The sequence below is a fragment of the Siniperca chuatsi genome, linkage group LG2 (assembly GCF_020085105.1).
Source record: "Siniperca chuatsi isolate FFG_IHB_CAS linkage group LG2, ASM2008510v1, whole genome shotgun sequence".
In the NCBI taxonomy this organism is placed as follows: domain Eukaryota; kingdom Metazoa; phylum Chordata; class Actinopteri; order Centrarchiformes; family Sinipercidae; genus Siniperca; species Siniperca chuatsi.
Window position 1 is genome coordinate 17,132,613 of NC_058043.1, and position 18,409 is coordinate 17,151,021.

General features: G+C 39.6%; 1 protein-coding gene across 14 annotated transcripts in view; it reads left to right on the plus strand.

The window, feature by feature from the left end:
• cacna1da (calcium channel, voltage-dependent, L type, alpha 1D subunit, a) overlaps positions 1-18,409 on the plus strand; it is a 65,854-nt gene that overhangs the window by 14,247 nt on the left and 33,198 nt on the right. For 10 of the 14 annotated variants that reach the window (XM_044169308.1, XM_044169361.1, XM_044169300.1 and 7 more), the window contains exons 4-15: positions 4,762-4,901; positions 8,612-8,784; positions 9,129-9,281; positions 10,179-10,375; positions 10,779-10,882; positions 12,375-12,544; positions 14,149-14,223; positions 15,835-15,922; positions 16,333-16,359; positions 16,834-16,994; positions 17,555-17,780; positions 17,888-18,095. In XM_044169308.1, coding sequence (XP_044025243.1) covers positions 4,762-4,901; positions 8,612-8,784; positions 9,129-9,281; positions 10,179-10,375; positions 10,779-10,882; positions 12,375-12,544; positions 14,149-14,223; positions 15,835-15,922; positions 16,333-16,359; positions 16,834-16,994; positions 17,555-17,780; positions 17,888-18,095 — 1,722 coding nt within the window. The remainder of the gene's footprint in view (positions 1-4,761; positions 4,902-8,611; positions 8,785-9,128; positions 9,282-10,178; positions 10,376-10,778; positions 10,883-12,374; positions 12,545-14,148; positions 14,224-15,834; positions 15,923-16,332; positions 16,360-16,833; positions 16,995-17,554; positions 17,781-17,887; positions 18,096-18,409) is intronic. The other 4 variants (XM_044169354.1, XM_044169385.1, XM_044169394.1 and 1 more) reach the window with 1 other exon arrangement.

Here is an 18,409-nt window from a genome sequence, read left to right on the forward strand (position 1 = left end):
TAGTCAGTTAAATATTAAACACACATTCAACTATTTCCTGATGATAAATAGCAGGAAATTATAAATAAACTGGTAATGTAGCAGGCCTTATTAAAAAGACACACAAGGTAAACACAAACCCCCATCTGTAACACACACTTGAACAGGCTTCCCAATATAGACTGCACACTCAAGCGCACTTATTTACTGTGCAAACCTGCAGGAGTAGGCGGTGAAGAAGCACTAAATGCTGGCTGCCCTCACCCCCCTTGGCTTGGCTGGATGGCACTGACTGATCTATACAGACAGGGGAAGGAAAGAGAGTTAGCGAGAGATGGCGAGAGTGTGGGGGAGGGAGATGTAGCAGGAGAGTGATGTGGGAAGTCCTACGGAATATATGTCTGCTCATTGTGTGCAGAATCAGATCCAAAATGACATTATAACGTCTCTGTGACACTCGGGAGATATCTGCTCTCAAAGTGTCCCATGGCTGATGACTGCAGAGGTTTGGTTGGTTAACAGTCATGTATTGGCTGCTGCGTTGTCTCACTGTACTGTTTGGTTGTGTGTGTACTTCTGTACTATATATGGCTTGCATTGACATTGGTATTATTTTGTTGTGTTCGCTCTGCTTGTAAGTGCTCTGTTCGTGCACAGATATAAAACATGCATGATGTCCTTCTGACTCATGTGACCGTGGGCTCGGCGCCACATGTGGCTTTTCATACACGCACATGTAGAAACACACATGTAATCAGAAATACATGAAATGTTTATTATTTATAGAGATTTCATAGACATACATTAGAGCTGCAATGATTAATTGATTAATCAATTAGTCGTTCGACAGAAAACAAGAGAATGAAACTTGTGTATGTGTATGTCAAAGCCTACACTTATAACATTACATTATTACATTAAAAGTGGCTTAATATTATAGTCACATTAATTAGCAACTTTGAACCAATGATCACTAAAAAGACTAAAAACTTAATTAATTTCCATTATTTTTACAATCATTCTCTCTTTTCCATTTGTCATGCCAGTAATGGAATATGGAGATATTTTATGGTCACTGGTCTCCTCCCAATGTCCTGATGCCTTCATTACTTAACATAAAGTGCTGAGATTTATTACAGGGTGACTGCCCTGTGGTGAACAAGTGTATTTCCCAAAATCAAATAGTCAAACTATTCCTTTAAATTTTGTATTCTTTAACTGTTTGTCATCCTGATTGTCCATACTGTAATTTTACCATGTCGGTCTGTTCTGTACACACGAGATCTATTGCATGTTTGTCCGTCCTGGAAGAGGGATCCCTCCTCTGTTGCTCTTCCTGAGGGTTCTTCCATTTTTTCCCCGTTAAAAGTTTTTTTGGGGGAGTTTTTCCTTATCAGAATCGAGGGTCTAAGGACAGAGGGTCCCGTATGCTGTGGATTGTAAAGCCCCTTGATTTTTTGTGATTTGTGATATTGGGCTATATAAATAAAATTTACTTGACTTGATTAGGGGATGGGATATGGCTGGTTTGGCAGCAATAATGAATATTTAAGCACAGTGTTTCATGTTGATGATATATATATATTGAATTGAAAATATTTTTGGGGCAATTAGATTAGATTAGTAATTAGATTTGATACTCCTGTTCTCACTTCAGGAGGCTGCAGTTAAAAAATTTCGTCTTTATTATTTATTATAATAAATAATAATGTATGAACAATGGTGCTATAATTGTAAAACAAGCTGTTTTATTGTATTTTTATGACTCCATTTCCACTCTTTATTAGTATGCACAAAATTTAATTTTCTGTCTGGAGAAAGATGCACAGAGCCTCATGAGCATTACGCACAGGCCCATCTGAATTCTTACATTGCCGCTGTCCACATGGCTCGGTCATATGGCGAGTTATGTAGAAGGATGCATGGTTCAGCGGGTTAGCATCCTTTGTCATATGGTGATCTGAGCTCTGTGAGTGTGTGAGTCGTGCCTGTATACATGAATACTCGCCCTGTGGCAGAGGAGGGCCTGTACGGCTGTGGGGGTTGAGGAGGAACGTGTATAATGCTGTGTGGTATCCTGCTCTGCATGAGTTTATTATATGCTGTTAGCGTGCATTTTAGGACATAAACATGTGCCGTGTATGTGTGTGTCTGTGTGTGTGTGATGTATCATGTTGTGATGTATATCTAAGAGAAGAGCAGCATGTTGACTGCTGATAATATGCATATATGTGAATGAGAAAAGGAAACATTCTACAGTAAGTCTCTTTACAGCACAAATAAACTAAGATGAGTCAAAGATATTTATGGTCATCCCCAAAGGCCTCTTTCCTCACTCTCTTTCTCTCTCTGCCTCTCTCCCTCTTTCTATTTCTGCTCGCAGTTTAACATGCTGATGATTGAATAAATTGCTGGTTAATTGAGAGGGAATGGTTATCATTTGCTATTATATTCAACATGCTTTCACGAACCAGGAAGTGGCAATTTGCATAAATTTACTTTGCCCTGGAAAGCTCAAACTGTTCTGACAATGCATTACATGCTAGTTTCAGTATCTTTACAATTATTACTCAATTACTGCTGTAGACCACACATGAGATATATTATATTTATTTATTCTAAATTCACATAGAAAATGTGTTCACATCATGGTACTTCTTTGATAGATCTTTGCAGGCATATAAAAAGACATGCTGAATAATTTGTGTTTCTTTTTCCTTTTTAACCACCTAACTGAAGCCTTATTTACACCAACAGATTACTGCAGCAGCAGCAGTTTACTATCAGGCCTTTTGGTCTGTAAATGCTTCTAAAATTGTTCGCTTGTCTTTCTGTCACTTCCATGCTCATAGAAATCGTTCTGTTCTCTCTGCTCCCTGCGGCCCGAGCTTGCTCTGTCATAGAGGCAGCAGCCGTTAGCTTAACTCAACCTTTTACTTCAGTAACAAAGAGGCCCATGTCCCTTATTATGGGCTAAGTGCTTCTCACAATCTGCAGTAAACTGTTGGGGAAACGAGCCCCGCAGCCCACAGTGCTCTTACATTTATGGTGTCCGCAGAGAACACTGAGCAGGGGACTAAGGACTCCCTCAGGCGGAAGAGGTTATTATAATAATATATACGTGCATGTGTGTGGCTTTTAGCATTTGTCTTTATTGTGTATTATAAGAACCCAATGGGCATCTGATGTGAAAAGCTAAATGACTGTTTTATTGACGGACAGATATTATGAATACCAGCCTGTGTGCAGCATTTATGTTGACCTGCCTCATGCACAAAGGTTGAAGAGGGCCTCTCTCTGGTCTCCAAGGAGGTCCCAGGACTGACCTAAACAGCTGAGTCACCTTGTTGGTGTGTCCACCTCCAGCATCTCACACATTTCACTGCACAGACATGCACATACCACCTTTATCTAGCTATGTGTGCCTCTGTTGTCCGCTTCACTCCCAATCGACCTCAGCCTGATGGCTTGCTGTTTCTGTGTTCTGTCTGTCTTTGAAACAACTGGAGAAGGGCACAATGCTGAGTTACATCACTGGTTCTAATCTCTATATACCCTGTTTATTCAAAGTGTGTTTGTCTCTTTTTTAACCTCTCTCAGATACATTCATACATCGGTGAGCGAGAGATCTCTGACTGATTGTTCAGTCTAGTGAATCAGCCTAGTAAATCAGTTTTCTCCTTATTTGTGCCTTTGCCTTTTTTTCTTCCACAAAGGCACAATTCTGAGTTGCAAGAGACAACTGGCTAAGCCAAGCAATTTTTTTTTTTTACGTTAAACTCACATATAATCAATTAATATTCCAAGCTAATAACAAAAGGTTTTATTTGTTCTTTTTGGATTACGAGTACAGACTACTGACTAGTTATTTCCTGTCATGTAGGCCCAGAAGGTACATGCATGCCAGTGTCAGCTGTCCGTCGTTGATTCTTTGTGGTGTGTTCAATAGCAAAACATTAAATCAGTCTTTTTAAGTTCTTGCACTTGGAGGTTGGTTTGGTGTGTCAGGGCCATACAGTAACACTTAAATCATAAAGCCACAGTCCAACAGTTGTAATTTGAGGTTACATGATACTAAATAAAAACACAGTTGTTCTTGAAACTGTCAATGTTCTTGTGCGACCTGGTTAAGGATTCTGATATTGTCATGGTTTTCATAGTGCTCTGTGAATATATGCGGAGACAAGTGTTGGAAAGTGTGAGAACCACTCAGATCAAAATGAGGTCAGGACAAGGTGAGATTTTGCTGCTCTGGTTAAACAATGTTCAATACTTTAGAGAGAGACAGAACAACTGAATGATTTAACCTTTTCAATTGATTGGACTTTCAAATGTAAAAGAAAATTAATGTGTGTACCAGTAGAGTACATACCTAGTGAGCGACAATCTGGCGTTTGGGTGGAATTTAAAGTGAATTTATACTAAGTATTTTTTACTAGTACACAAAAAATAACTGTAGATTGAAAAGAATTACACTGTACATTGTGGCCTATAATCTAAAGCGTTACCCAATAAGGTCCTGGATTTATTTCCAACGTTGTCGCTGGTGTTTCCACAAAAAGTTGCTTTGTCTTTACTCCATTGAGCACATTTCTGGATTGAAAGGGTCACATCAGATTCATTTCTTTCTTTTGTATCTCTGCGTGCTTCTGTGTCTGTGCCTGTGTGTGTTGTCCACCCAACACACTGTATTAATACCATGCTCATGCTTTTTTATGATAATCCATCATGTCTAGTTCCTTTTAAAAATCTATTGTTCTCTTGTTATATGTGTGTCTGCAGGAAACAGTTGAGTATGCCTTCCTCATCATTTTCACAATTGAGACCTTTCTGAAGATTATCGCTTATGGTTTGGTGATGCACCAGAATGCATATGTGCGAAACGGTTGGAACATGCTGGATTTCGTCATTGTCGTCATAGGGTAAGTCCTCGAGTTCAGTAAATTCAATTGATTTATTTTACTTAAACATATCCATGCCAGTTAATCCAAATCAGCATGTTCTTTTGCAGACCAGGTCACGAGGTTTTGTTATTTTAGTTTGGGGTTTGGATTTGCACTTTGATCTCAGTTTGACAGTTGCAGTTTACAGTGTTTCTGAGAGAGGCAGTCAGTGTTAAAGTTAAAGTTGCTTAAGCCTCTGCTCCAAGCAGCCAAGTTCTAATAGAGATCCTCATACACCCACAGTATATGACCCAGAAAAGACAGAGAGAATAAATCAGAGCTTTACCACCACTGGAGTGAGTCACAATCTCTCCATACTTCATCTCTTCTCCAACACTCCCTCCCATTTTTCCCTCTCCTCTCCTCTCACTGACTGTCTTTCGCTCACACTCTCCCATCCTGTTCTGCTTTTGTCTCTGCAGCTCTTTCTTATACTTCCTTCCCTTCCATTTTGATCTCTCAAATGGTTGTACTTCTTGCTTTATTCTTCCCCGCTTCACTCTGCCCTCATTCCTATCTCCTGCACATTCTCCTCTCCTCTTGTTATCTTCATCCTTATCGCAGCTTCTCTTTTTTTGTCCTCCATCTTCCTTCCTCTCTCTCCTCCTTATTTCTGTCCTCTAACACACACAGTCCAGTGGGTAGCTGGGTCAAATCTCTGTCTGTGTGCAGCATGCAGGGTTGATCTGCCATGCAGTCAAATGCAAAGACCCCTGCTTCTGCTATGAAGAGTGACTGTTGCTGCTAAATCACTGAAATGACACACTAAAATCTTACTGCCAGTCTCTGATGTCAAAATATAGCTGTGTCAGTATGGCTCTGAAAGGGCTTTATAAATTCATGCTGAAGGTCAAAGTTCAGTCCACTTCACAATAGGCTTCAATATGTTTGTGTGTTTTGTATTTATAGATTATAGCAGGTCACGTTATGGTTTAACAGAGGTTAGAAAAAGGTAATAGGCACTTAAAGATTCAGCTGTGCTTTATGGAGGGCTTGAATGTATTTCTTTCATTCAACCATGCTCTTCATAGAGAGGAATGTGTTGAAAGAAAAACATCTAAGGCTTGTAAGGTATAATGTTACAGTAAAAAGCCTCTTTTCTTTTATCGGATGAAAATAAGTCAAAACCAAGTGGGGAGAAATGTCTTTTTATTAAAAGGATCATTGTATTAAAAGGACATGGGTATCAGAAATGTAAATTAGCTTTGCAACAAAGAAAAAGGTAACCGTAAGATCATGTAAAAGAACATTTAGTGAATTTCAGACAAAAAAGGGACATATAAGGGACCAAAACAGAGCCATAAAGACAGTGAATGTTGGACTTATATTCCTCCAAATGAATGCTAATGTTGCTGTGTGTCTTCTGGATATGTAAAATATGTTTGCTAACAGGTTCACCACAACAAATCTATAAGGTGATAATATTGCCATTTTCAAGTATATGTTTGACAGTTTTATATATTTGGATGTACATTTTTTCCTAATTGTTTCCATTCCCGGTGGGGAAATCAATTTGCAGACTCATGAACGTTGCTTGAATTGTGAGAGTTTCAAGAGTCTGCTAATTTAGTTTCATACGGTACAGAAATATAAAGAAACCAATGGATGCCTGAAACAGTAAAACAAAAAAAAAATCAAACAACATCAAATTTCTAAAACATGTGTAGTGTTGTTTACAAAATGATGTAAAGAAAATGTGATTTGTATTAAATGGGCAAACACCACTTGTATGATTCCTTAAATAGTGAGGGGACAGATTGAAGTCATCCAGCTTGACTGGTAAAAACCTGATGTATCACTTTTGTGAAAGTGGGTCTCCTCAGGTATAATCAGTAAAAAGGTGTCAATATGTGAAGGATGGTTTTCCTCTGAACATGACTGAATGAGTAATGATCCCCAGTGGCAGGCGGTCAGTCTTACAGCTGTGACTCAGTATAACATAAGTCTGAGCAGACTGCGCTTATAGGCCCTCAGAACTCCTTCCAGCTCCTATCGGCAGCTTCATTCACTGCTTTTAGTCCACAGCTTTGATGTGATGTGTCAAGATGATTTCCCCTCTTGGCTAGGTGAGGAATGTCTAACTGACTGTAATGAAGTGTCCTCTCTCACGGTGAGGGATTCGTTCACTGCTGATTTCAATTTGTGACTACAGTAGGAAACAGATCTTCTGCTAAATTAATCTGCTGTATACATATGTGCTGTCTGTATACTTTTAACTGGGCATTGAGGGAGAGGGGGTGAGATGCTGCTGTACTGCACTCTTAGCGTCGCCCCTGGGTTTATATTGAAAAGAAATAACTGACAATAATTTTTTCAGGTCTTAAAAAATACTATGAATATGTTGAACCTACCGGTACAGTGTTTAGTAAACAGTTTTTATACCATCTATTAACATTAATGGTGCATTGTATTTAATATATGTGTTGGACTCTTATTAATCTAACTGTATCCTGGTGATATCAGTATGGTTTGTGGGTGGCTGTAAAGTAAACTGATGACACATTGTACATGATTGTTTCACAGTTAAATGATACTTCATCAACAGTAAAATAGAAAAGCTCTAAGCCAGGAAAGAGTTTTAAGGGTGACATGTCTCAGAAAGGTTTGTGACAGAACTTGTACGTAGTCAATGACTTAAATATAACTGAACCTGTTAAAGGTACGTGTCGTAACCACTTGGCCACCAAGACGTCCCTGAATGACATTATTGATGTGTGAGAGAAGGTCCGAGGACAAATTGCAGATTTTGACTTTTAAGTCCATTTCTGAAGGGAATGACTTATTGTTTGAATTAAGTATTCAGTTTCATGACTTGGTATGAACAGCTTGTAGGTTCAACACAATGTACTCATTAATAGCTGGTGCTTGTTTTAGAAGTAATTATCAACATTAACCACAGAATAACCGCAATTTATCAGCTGTCAGGAAAAATGCTGGAAGATTAAATACACAAAAATACAAAGAGAAAATTGATTTGTGATAAGGATGATCTATATAATATGCTATGATGGATGATACAATGCAGTCTATATGTTCTGTTCAGTGCTTGGCCCTCTGAAACTGTGTCTCAGTAAGACAATGAAATTAGAAAGAAGTATTTGATGATTATGATACGGTGACAGCAGTGCAGTCGGTCTAGTATATTGCTTGAAAAAACGTCTACTAAAAAAAATTATATTTAGGACTGCAACAAATGATTATTTTCATTAATGATTAATCTGCTGATTATTTTCTTGATTTATTGATTAGTTCTTTTTCCTAAAAAATATCAGAAAATAGTGTAAAATGCACAGTATAATTTTCCAGAGCCAAAGGTGACATCTGCAAATTGCTTGTTTTGTCCGACTAACAGTCCAGAACCCAAATATAATCAGTTTACTATCGTATATGACAGCAGCAAATCCTCACTTTTGGAGTCTGGAACTGGCAAATATTTGGCATTTCCTTCCTTGAAAATGGACTAAAATAATTAGTCGACTATCAAAATAGTTGCAGATTCATTTTCATTTTCTCTCAACTAGTCGATCAATCGACTACTTATTACATCTCTACTGATATTAGATAACGATCCTCTGGAACATGCAATATACAATATAGCAGTTCAGATGCAAACTCGTTGTCGTGTGTTATACAGTATGTTTTCTATGGCAGACTAAATAGTGTGAGGTTCTTTCTTTGTTTTCTGACAGACTCTTCAGTGTTGTCTTGGAGCTGTTGACCAAAGAGGAGAAGACAGAAGGCGAAGGAGAAAGTAGCCATCCGTCAATGCACGGGCACGGGGGTAAACCAGGTGGATTTGATGTTAAAGCCCTTCGAGCCTTCCGTGTGCTGCGACCCCTGCGGCTGGTCTCAGGAGTACCCAGTAAGTAGTGAGAACTCCTGAGCTGAGCACCATCATGACTTATATACTTTACGGTTTGTAAAATAATTATACAGTTGTGATTACTATATTAAATGAGTGTGAGCATTGTCCACTTACCTGCATTCTTAACTGTATTTTGACAGTTTAAAAGTAAACACATCAAGATCATGCAGGGTTAACCACTGGACCACCTGGAAACACCAGAGTTAATACTTTTTCAATAACAGGGATAGAGACTGGTAGCAACTGATGTTTGTAGCTGTATTTTCTTACTGTGCATTCATCCACACGCCTGTAAGTACAGCCAAGCGTCATATAATGTGTTTATTTTCCTCCTTGCTTAGGTTTACAGGTGGTGTTGAACTCCATCATTAAAGCCATGGTCCCTCTCCTTCACATTGCCCTCCTGGTCTTGTTTGTCATTATCATCTATGCTATTATCGGCCTGGAGCTTTTCATCGGTAAAATGCACGCAACCTGCTTTATTCCTGGCTCAGGTATGCCCTCTTAATTGTCTTTTTATACATATAATATCAAGTCAACTTTCTAGTCTATACATCTTATATTTTGAATACTGAAAAAAGTACACACTCCTACAGTATATCACATACAGTACAGACATAAATACATGTAGCCTGTGTATTTCTATCTAAAGACACAATTAAATTTTGCTGTGTTCACCATTTTTTTGGGATGTCACGTAGGGGTGATGAAATTTTACATATTTGACATGGCAAGTCATCAGGATTTACCCAGTGGCCACTGGCCAGGTTGTTCTCTCCTAGGGGAGCTGCTTAAACACTCGACAGAAAAAAACTTTTCATGTTCCCCTTCCTCCCTTGTACATGGCACTGCTCTGCATGCTCATTAGAGTAATGCCAATTGAGAATGTTTTCCTGGAGAACAGCAGCTTTCTCCTTGCAGATGAGAAGGGAGGCAGTCACATTATGCTTTATGAAAAAAAATCAGATATCCACCTCTCTTGAAAGTATTTGTCCTCTCTAACCTTCCTTTAAAGTTTAGAAAGTGTAAGGTGCTGTTGGTCATAGCAAGTGTTTATGCAGACAAGTTCCGTAGTTAAGCGTAGCTTGCTAAATGCTAAATGTGAAATAAAAAGCCATCTTTATATGCCAATTTGAAAAAAGTGGTTACTCTAAAATTAAAGGATGCGGACAAAGTAAAGAAATTAATTTGTAGGCCGGATATAACAATAAATTGTAAAGATGGTGGCGTTGAAGATGGGGTGAAGTTGTCTGAGGGACCAGATCTGGCTCACGGCCTGTAGTTTGAGACCCCTATTTGAAATCATCTATTATTTCAAATGCAGTCGTTTTCAGCAATTACTTAACATAATCTGATGATGAGCACTGTTTTTTTCCTCTCACTCTCTGTAGAAGCTATAGCAGAAGAGGAACCAGCTCCATGTGCGATCTCAGGGCACGGGCGCCAGTGCTCCATCAACATCAGCGAGTGCAGAGAAGGCTGGCAAGGTCCCAACAATGGCATCACCAACTTTGACAACTTCCTGTTTGCCATGTTGACTGTGTTTCAGTGTATCACCATGGAGGGCTGGACTGACGTGCTGTACTGGGTGAGTCTCATTCTGCCCTCACAGTTCAATATCCTGTGACTGTCACGCGCCTTCAGCTTAAATGTCTACTCAGATCAGACACAGAACAGTAATGTGACTGACATTCTGATGATGAAGCTGCTGATAATTTCCTGAGGCAGCTCTTATCACTCTGATATGATTGATTGACTAAATGATTGAATGCATTCCACAACTCACAATAACAATATGATGCTATCCTGGCACTTTTAGTATTCCTGCAAGATCTCTGTTTTTATTCATCTGAAGAAAAAGCCACTGTTGTCTAACTTTTGTTCTGCTCTTCTTTTCTGACAGCTTCTAACTTTAACACTTTATTTCACTCTCTCCTTTCTCTCTTCCCACTCCTTTTCTCCTTCTTCTGTGGTGATGCTTGTTCCTCCAGATGAACGATGCTATGGGCTTAGAGCTTCCATGGGTGTACTTTGTCAGTCTTGTGATCTTCGGCTCCTTTTTCGTGCTTAACCTGGTTTTGGGTGTGTTGAGCGGGTAAGCACCTTCCTCTCTTTGCAGACAGAGACCCTCTGCTTGATTTCAGGCCAGAGGTTCTCTGTTGTTGTATGTGTGTGCTGTCTGTTAACCGGCTACTTTTGGCTCCTGTAGGTCAACGACGCCATCGGATGGGAAACACCTTGGATTTATTTTGTTAGCCTGATCATACTGGGCTCCTTTTTCGTGTTAAACCTTGTGTTAGGTGTGCTAAGTGGGTAAGAGGAAACTTGTGAAGTGGTTTTGGTCTGCAGTGTGCAAAGCGTGTATGCAGTGGTTTGTTGTGCACCCTGGCAATGCTTGCTATGTTTGGGAAGTAGTGTTAGCCTATAAATGAATATATTCTATGCTGCAGATTCATGTAAGCCACTCAAAAGCACAGATCCTGACAACCTGTTTACAAAAAATTGTCATATTATACCCGTTATTTGCTATTCTGCGTTAGGACCTTTAGATAAATGTATATTATTTCTCAGGCGTTCTTCTCTGACCTCTGTTGGCGTCAGACTATCACGTCATTTCCACGGCAACTGCAAAGTGAGCGTTTCTTCCCCCACCCCATCCTCAACCCACCCAACCTCCTGAGAGAGAAATTAATCTTATTCCTCGCCCTTCACTCCCTCTGCGCTCCTAAGCTCTCTCAAACCCCAGTTTGCTTTCCCAGCTCTGTGGAGTGGGGGTGGAGTATTACAGTAGAATAAACTCTGGATGGTTGACCAGCCAGCAAAGCCTGATTTAAAAAAAAAAAAAAAGCCAACAAGGTTAACATAATCATCAACTCAGACTCTCTTGCAGTCGGCTGCTTTAGATTGCCATAATTTATCAGCATCAGCTTTTTCTAAATGCAGTTTTACAAATGCTGCTTTACCTCTCACCATCAAGTATGTTTGTTTTGACGTTTTCATTATCACAGCTTAAATACATATTTTTCTCAGTAATAACAATATCGCACTATGCACTGAATATATTTACCTCCTGTCTTCTGAATCCCTACATATTGTAGTTTCCATAGTCATTGTTTTACATAATCTATGAATTTAGACACTGTGCAAATGTTGCATGTCTCTTGAAACCATCTGTCTACCTAAATTGCCTTTTCTGTATGATTAAGATGCTCGCCTGAAGAATAAGCTACTGTACGATTGGGCTCTAAATATAGTGCTGTTGTCTTTCAAAGGTGTACATCTCCCTCCAGTGGCTAGGATTCACAAAAACACACAAGGCATTCAGAGGTTGTGATTGAATTATGTGAACATGTAGAATACAATATGGACAAAGAGAATATACAGGAAATACATATACAGGATATCTTCATTCCGTGTAGTGAGAGATAATTTAGTATTATTTCCATTTTGTGTGAAAAAAATCTTTTTGTTGTTTGCTGTGAAAGTAAATTTCTCTTTGTGTGTGTGTTTGTTATTGGTCATTTATGCACTCCTGTGTATTTGTATGTGTTTGCGTGTTTTGTGTATGTGTGGTTCTGCAAACCCAGAGAGTTCTCCAAGGAGAGAGAGAAGGCCAAAGCTCGTGGAGACTTCCAGAAGCTGCGTGAGAAGCAGCAGCTGGAGGAGGATCTGAAGGGTTACTTGGACTGGATCACTCAGGCTGAAGACATCGACCCAGACAACGAGGATGAGGCCGATGAGGAGAGCAAGCGCAATCGTAAGCACCTTCTCCCACTCCCTCCGTCATGCAGTTGAGAGTAATGCATCACAAGCGCCTTTCAGTACAGCAAACTGATCGGATCTGTTCTTGCCAGTATCTGTATCCAGCAGTGTGTGTTATTGTTGGCTTGAGAGGGTTGTGATTTCTGCAGCTATAATTAGGCCTACGTTTATATAATCAAGAAATGCAAGAGTTTGTACTCCAGAAATCTATAATGTGTCAAAGTGGGAGTTTTGTTAAAAAAAAATAAAAAAGGAAAACACAGTGGATTAGCTAAAAGATAATTTCTCTCTGGAGGAGAAATATATATCCCATAACACTGTTTAAAACAGAATGGGTGCTTTTTCTTGCATTCCTGTGTCCATTTGGATGTACAGTGCTCTATTTTTCTTACTGCCCCAGATAACTGGTCAATCATGTTGAGACATATCTAGCACAGATACAGAGGGTGTTAATTAGGGAACAAGAGCCCACAATCTAAAACATCACACTCGAGTGTTCGATTTTGCATCAACTTTGAATAGTCATGCAGGAAAAAATCCACCAGAGAGGAGAGAACTTCCAACTTTCTCCATCAACAGTAGCATTAATAGTCCATTCATGCAAATCTTTTGTGGGACTGATTAAGCTTTTTAAAAGTCATTCTTGACCATACACAGATGCAACGCACACACATACGCATAGATACATACCTGCATGTATACATAGAGGCATGTATTGAGTAAGAGACAGTCTTTCCCTAGACATGTTCCATATAAACACATGAAAGGTGTTTGAAGCAGAGCTTTACAGAATCTTTTTATCTTCACGCTCCATGTATGTCACTGATGGAAGCGGAGCACACTGTGAGCACCACCAGAGTATTATCTGAGAAGGGAAAATGAAAAAAAAAAGCAAAGGAAAAACTCTAAATCCAAATCCTCTTTATATAAGCAGCACACATGCACACAACTGCGACTGATTCACCTTATAGTTTGAGCATAGGATCGATCTCTATTTTTTGCACTCTGTCTGCTCATTACGATCTCCCCTCATTTTTTGATGTACTCTGTCCATTTCCTGTTGCCTCTCCCTCTCCTGTCTTTTCCTGCTTATACTTCATGTATAAAGTTAGATGTTTACTCTGCATTTTACAGTAGCAACATTGCAGCTAACATTTGCCATAAAGTGAGAGGCTCCTAGTTAAAGCTTTGGAGGCTCTGTGTTACGAGGAGGCAGGTCCATACTTACATACATGTCCATTCTTCAACATCCATCCTGGCTTTTGGTGTCTGTCGACGATACATGAGCCCCTACTAACATGTTAACATGCAAATGCTTTAATTTTCACTGTAACATGTTAGTATAGGGCCTCGTCACCTGCAGGCGCTTCCAGTAACTAACAGCTCTCCATGTTGTTCTTCTGCCCTCCTCAGTGTCTGCAGCCCCTCTGGCTCCTGCTGCTCTTGTCATTGTTGGATATTGATATTTTGAATACTGTTGTTGTCCTGTGGTGCTTGTCTGCTCTGACCCATTTTGATAGCAGCCCATTCTCGCCCCCCATGTCCCTCTGCTGTGCCGTTGTGTCTGAATGCATGGACTTGCATGCATTACACATGAAGGGGTGACTCTGGCTGACCTTACTGAGAAGAAGAAAGGAAGGTTTGGGTGGTTCAGCCAGTCGTCCGACACTCATGGTAAATCCTGTGGTTTCCCTCCAGTTTTCTCTAGCTCTTGTGTGTGTGCGTGTGTGTGTGTGTGTGTGTGTGTGTGTGTGTGTGTGTGTGTGTGTGTGTGTGTGTGTGTGGGTGTGTGTGTATGTGTGTGTGTGTTTGCACAAGAGTGTTTGATGCTCAAATTAATCTGATACTGAAAAAATTGTCAGTTTTCATTCAATGATCACACCAAACTGTGTGCTTCCTGAACTCTTAGGAGTTTTTTTTTTCACAAAGATTAAAATGTTAAGAGTTGAGTTAACAACAAACATTGTTATGAACTTGGCTTAATGAGGTCAAAAACAGGACAGACAGGACAACATTCAACATAACATACTACTAATAAAAAAACATCAACTTTACATCCCTCTATCAGTGAAGAATCATTGACCTGTTCTTTACAAATACTTTACTATTAATTAGTTATCAATGAATATATTATCGGTGAATAGATTGGTACTTTAAACTAGGAAATTAATCAAAAAGGTAAGCAGCAGTGGCATTAGAATTCCAGTTGGAGCATCCTAAGTGACTGCTGAGTGAGTCTGTGTGTGTGTGTGTGTGTGTGTGTGTGTGTGCGTGTGTGTGTGTGTGTGTGTGTGTGTAATATAATACTTTTCATTTTGTGTTTTACTATTGTGCTAAACCTGTCGTGTCCGAACATCACAGCCTTTTTCAGTTTCTGTTTTCTCCTTTTTTTTTTTTGTTCTTTTTCAAAGACCTACTGGTTCTAAATTAAAAAAGCCTATCTTTTACCCATTAGAATGAGTCTTATAGGGAATAGAAATATAGCTGCGTTTGATAGCAGGCACGCCCCATTTCCTTCCCACATCCCATTTCAAAAGCAGGGGGCTCAGTATGAATATAGGAAACAGGGCTAAACCCAGATCACTACTCCAGCAGTCAGCACTATTTTCAGAGCTGAGAGCTGTCCGACCACTCAGGAATCAAAGCCAACACGTCTACATAAGCTAAGCAGCAGCACACACCACTCTCCTTCATAGGAGTTAAAGCACTGAGACGTTTCACACAGTTAATCATCTGTCTGCACAGACAGTCTTTCCAAAGCACTGGCAGTACTTTGAGTGTAGCATTTCAGAGACAGCTTTAAGAGCTCTGTCCTCCACGGCCTGCTCCCTTCTTCCCCTCTGCTCCTCATTGTCTGCATCAGTCAGCCCTCGTAGAGCAGCTGTCCACTCGCCTGTCCCATGTCAGCTCCCTTTCAGCACTTGGTAAATGATACTAATGATGACAGTAATGCACAGTCACAGCACTAAGCTCCATACTTTCTATGAAGTACAAAGTTTTGTAGCTGCAACGTGGCTTCAGAGATGAAAAATACAGTAATTTTCTTCTTTTAAAATCACTATAAAATTATTGTGATGCACTTGGATATGGTTTTTGTCTTTGCTGATTTGTAAAGTACGTTCCTTTAGTGTATCTTTTGTCAGAAGTGCCTGATGTGATGCAGGCAGTCTCCATTTTATTTCTTGTCACACTTCTTCCCCATGGGATGCACTGTACTGTGTCTATGTGAACAATCTTGTGCATATGATTTTTTTTGGTAAATGCCTGCTTTATTTGCTGCTGCAGCGAGCGTTCCAGCCAGCGAAACAGAATCTGTGAACACCGAGAATCAAAACGGGGAGGATGAAAAGACACCATGCTGCGGACCTCTGTGGTGAGAACATACAGCACTTTGCACAACAAACCTTTTCAAAAACATGACCTCTGTTATTACTTTAAATTACAGTACATCAGATTGCTGTTCTTTATTTTGTGACTGTTGCTACAGTGTCTCTCATGTCTCATTTCACATGCTCTCAGCAACAAACAGCCGTTGCCACATTTTATCTTCTAAGTGCTACTTTCTTTATGTTTTGATTTGTGGTAAAAGAAAAATGGTCAGATGGTTAACAGCAAACAACTCACTTACATGTTTATATTGTCTTCCTACCCTGTAATGCTACTGACTTTTGCAGTTGGGTGCCTTCTGTGTTATCAATTAAGCCTACTAACCAATCAATGCTCCTAACACACCTCTGCTACAACCTGCATTTGTAAACTCTGACTAATTCTTCTTTGTTTCAGTCAAAAAATTTCAAAGTCAAAGTTCAGGTCAGTATATTTGCGGGTCTGTGTCTCTGCATGATGCATATAGCTGTTACTGTAGAATGCGGGCCTGCATTAGATTGTACAGATTTTTTATTTGTAAGTGCTTGGCTTTCATTTTACTGTATTTTAATGAGACTTTACTGGGGATGATAAATCAACCGCTTTTATAAAGTCAGCATGTACCATAAGGTATTTTTAGAGAATAGTCTTACGCAGTGTTTTTCAGCTCATTTACTGTACAATATGACTTGCAAAAAATCTATTGATGCAGTTCCCCCCGCCCCCAATCTCTGCATTCTTATTATTAATGGAAATGAATCATAGTGATTTACTTAAAAATGTATTGATGTATTTATTCTATAGTATAGACACTGTAATCTATGTGACCAGATCCTCTGCTCATCTAATTAAATTTATAAGCAAAGTGAGTCACACTAGCGTTATTATTCGCACTGACATTGCCTTCTCCTCCTGCAGTCGGCGCTGGCGCCGCTGGAACAGGTTTTGCCGCAGGAAGTGCCGGTTGGCTGTCAAATCGGTGCCTTTCTATTGGCTGGTCATCATCCTGGTGTTCCTCAACACTCTCACCATATCATCAGAGCATTACAACCAGCCTTTGTGGCTGACACAAGTGCAGGGTACGGACAGCACTACAGGACACATCAAAGTCTTACTCATAAAAATGAAAGACCTTTTGATTAATTTTGTTATTACCTCATTTGTCTATTTCGTTAGTTCATTAGTTAGTAGGAAATCTCAAAGACGTGAAGTTAGGTGGAAATTTCGACCATGCACCAAGGAGAACCAATATTTTAAAGGATTTTTTAATATTGCATGATGATGATTTTTGAACATTTTCACTACAGTATTTTGTCATGAATACTTCATTTATTTGAATAAAAATGTATTATGTATCTCATGATTGTCTTTCATTATGTGTATTTTGATGCAGATCCAGAATCAGATGTAGATTAAATTGAATACAATTACAATATTAGTGAACATGTTATATATTATATGTGTTTTATTTATTATTATTATATCTTTTAAAATGCCAATTTTTTGTGCATCGATTATATTTGTGCAGCCTTGGCAGAGGTTTACTTTTTTGTAACACAAAAAATGTGTCACCCTAAACCCCTTATCTTTCCATTTATTTGTGTTTTTTTAACGTTCATTCTTTTTCTCTGGGTTTCAGATGTGGCCAACAAGGTGCTGCTAGCCCTGTTCACATGTGAAATGTTGGTGAAGATGTACAGTCTCGGGCTACAGGCCTATTTTGTTTCACTGTTCAACCGCTTTGACTGCTTTGTGGTGTGCGGAGGAATCACTGAAACCATTCTGGTCGAGCTGGAAATCATGTCGCCCCTCGGCATCTCTGTGTTCCGCTGCGTCCGGCTGCTGAGGATCTTCAAGGTCACACGGTAAGACTGTTATGATGCTGAGTTTGTGTGTGTGTGTCTAGTGTATGTGCGGTGTTCAATGAATCACCTGTCTCTCCTTCTCCCTACTGCTCCACATTTCTTCATAGTCACTGGCAGTCTCTAAGTAACCTGGTGGCGTCTCTGCTCAACTCCATGAAGTCCATCGCTTCCCTGCTGCTGCTGCTCTTCCTCTTCATCATCATCTTCTCCCTGCTGGGCATGCAGGTGTTTGGTGGAAAGTTCAACTTTGACGAGACACAGACCAAGAGGAGTACCTTTGACAACTTTCCCCAAGCCCTTCTCACAGTGTTTCAGGTCTGATCTACAGTTCAGATTATGACATAACTGTACACCACTGCCATATCATTCAACATTTAGCCATTGGTGTTGTTGTTTGCACAAACAGATTTTGAAAGAAAGAATTATGGTAAAAGGTTTTACAGAGTGCCGAAGAATAAAGATAAGAGAAAAAGAACTAGTCCAACAAATCCAGTATTTGGTCGGACTATAAAGAGACATCAATTGAGAAATGCAATCCTAGTGCCAAACATGAATATGTAGTTGCAATTTTGTGTCAGGTACAGTAATGTTACATTGTCCTGAGATTCTTTTTGAGTCACTTAGTGACT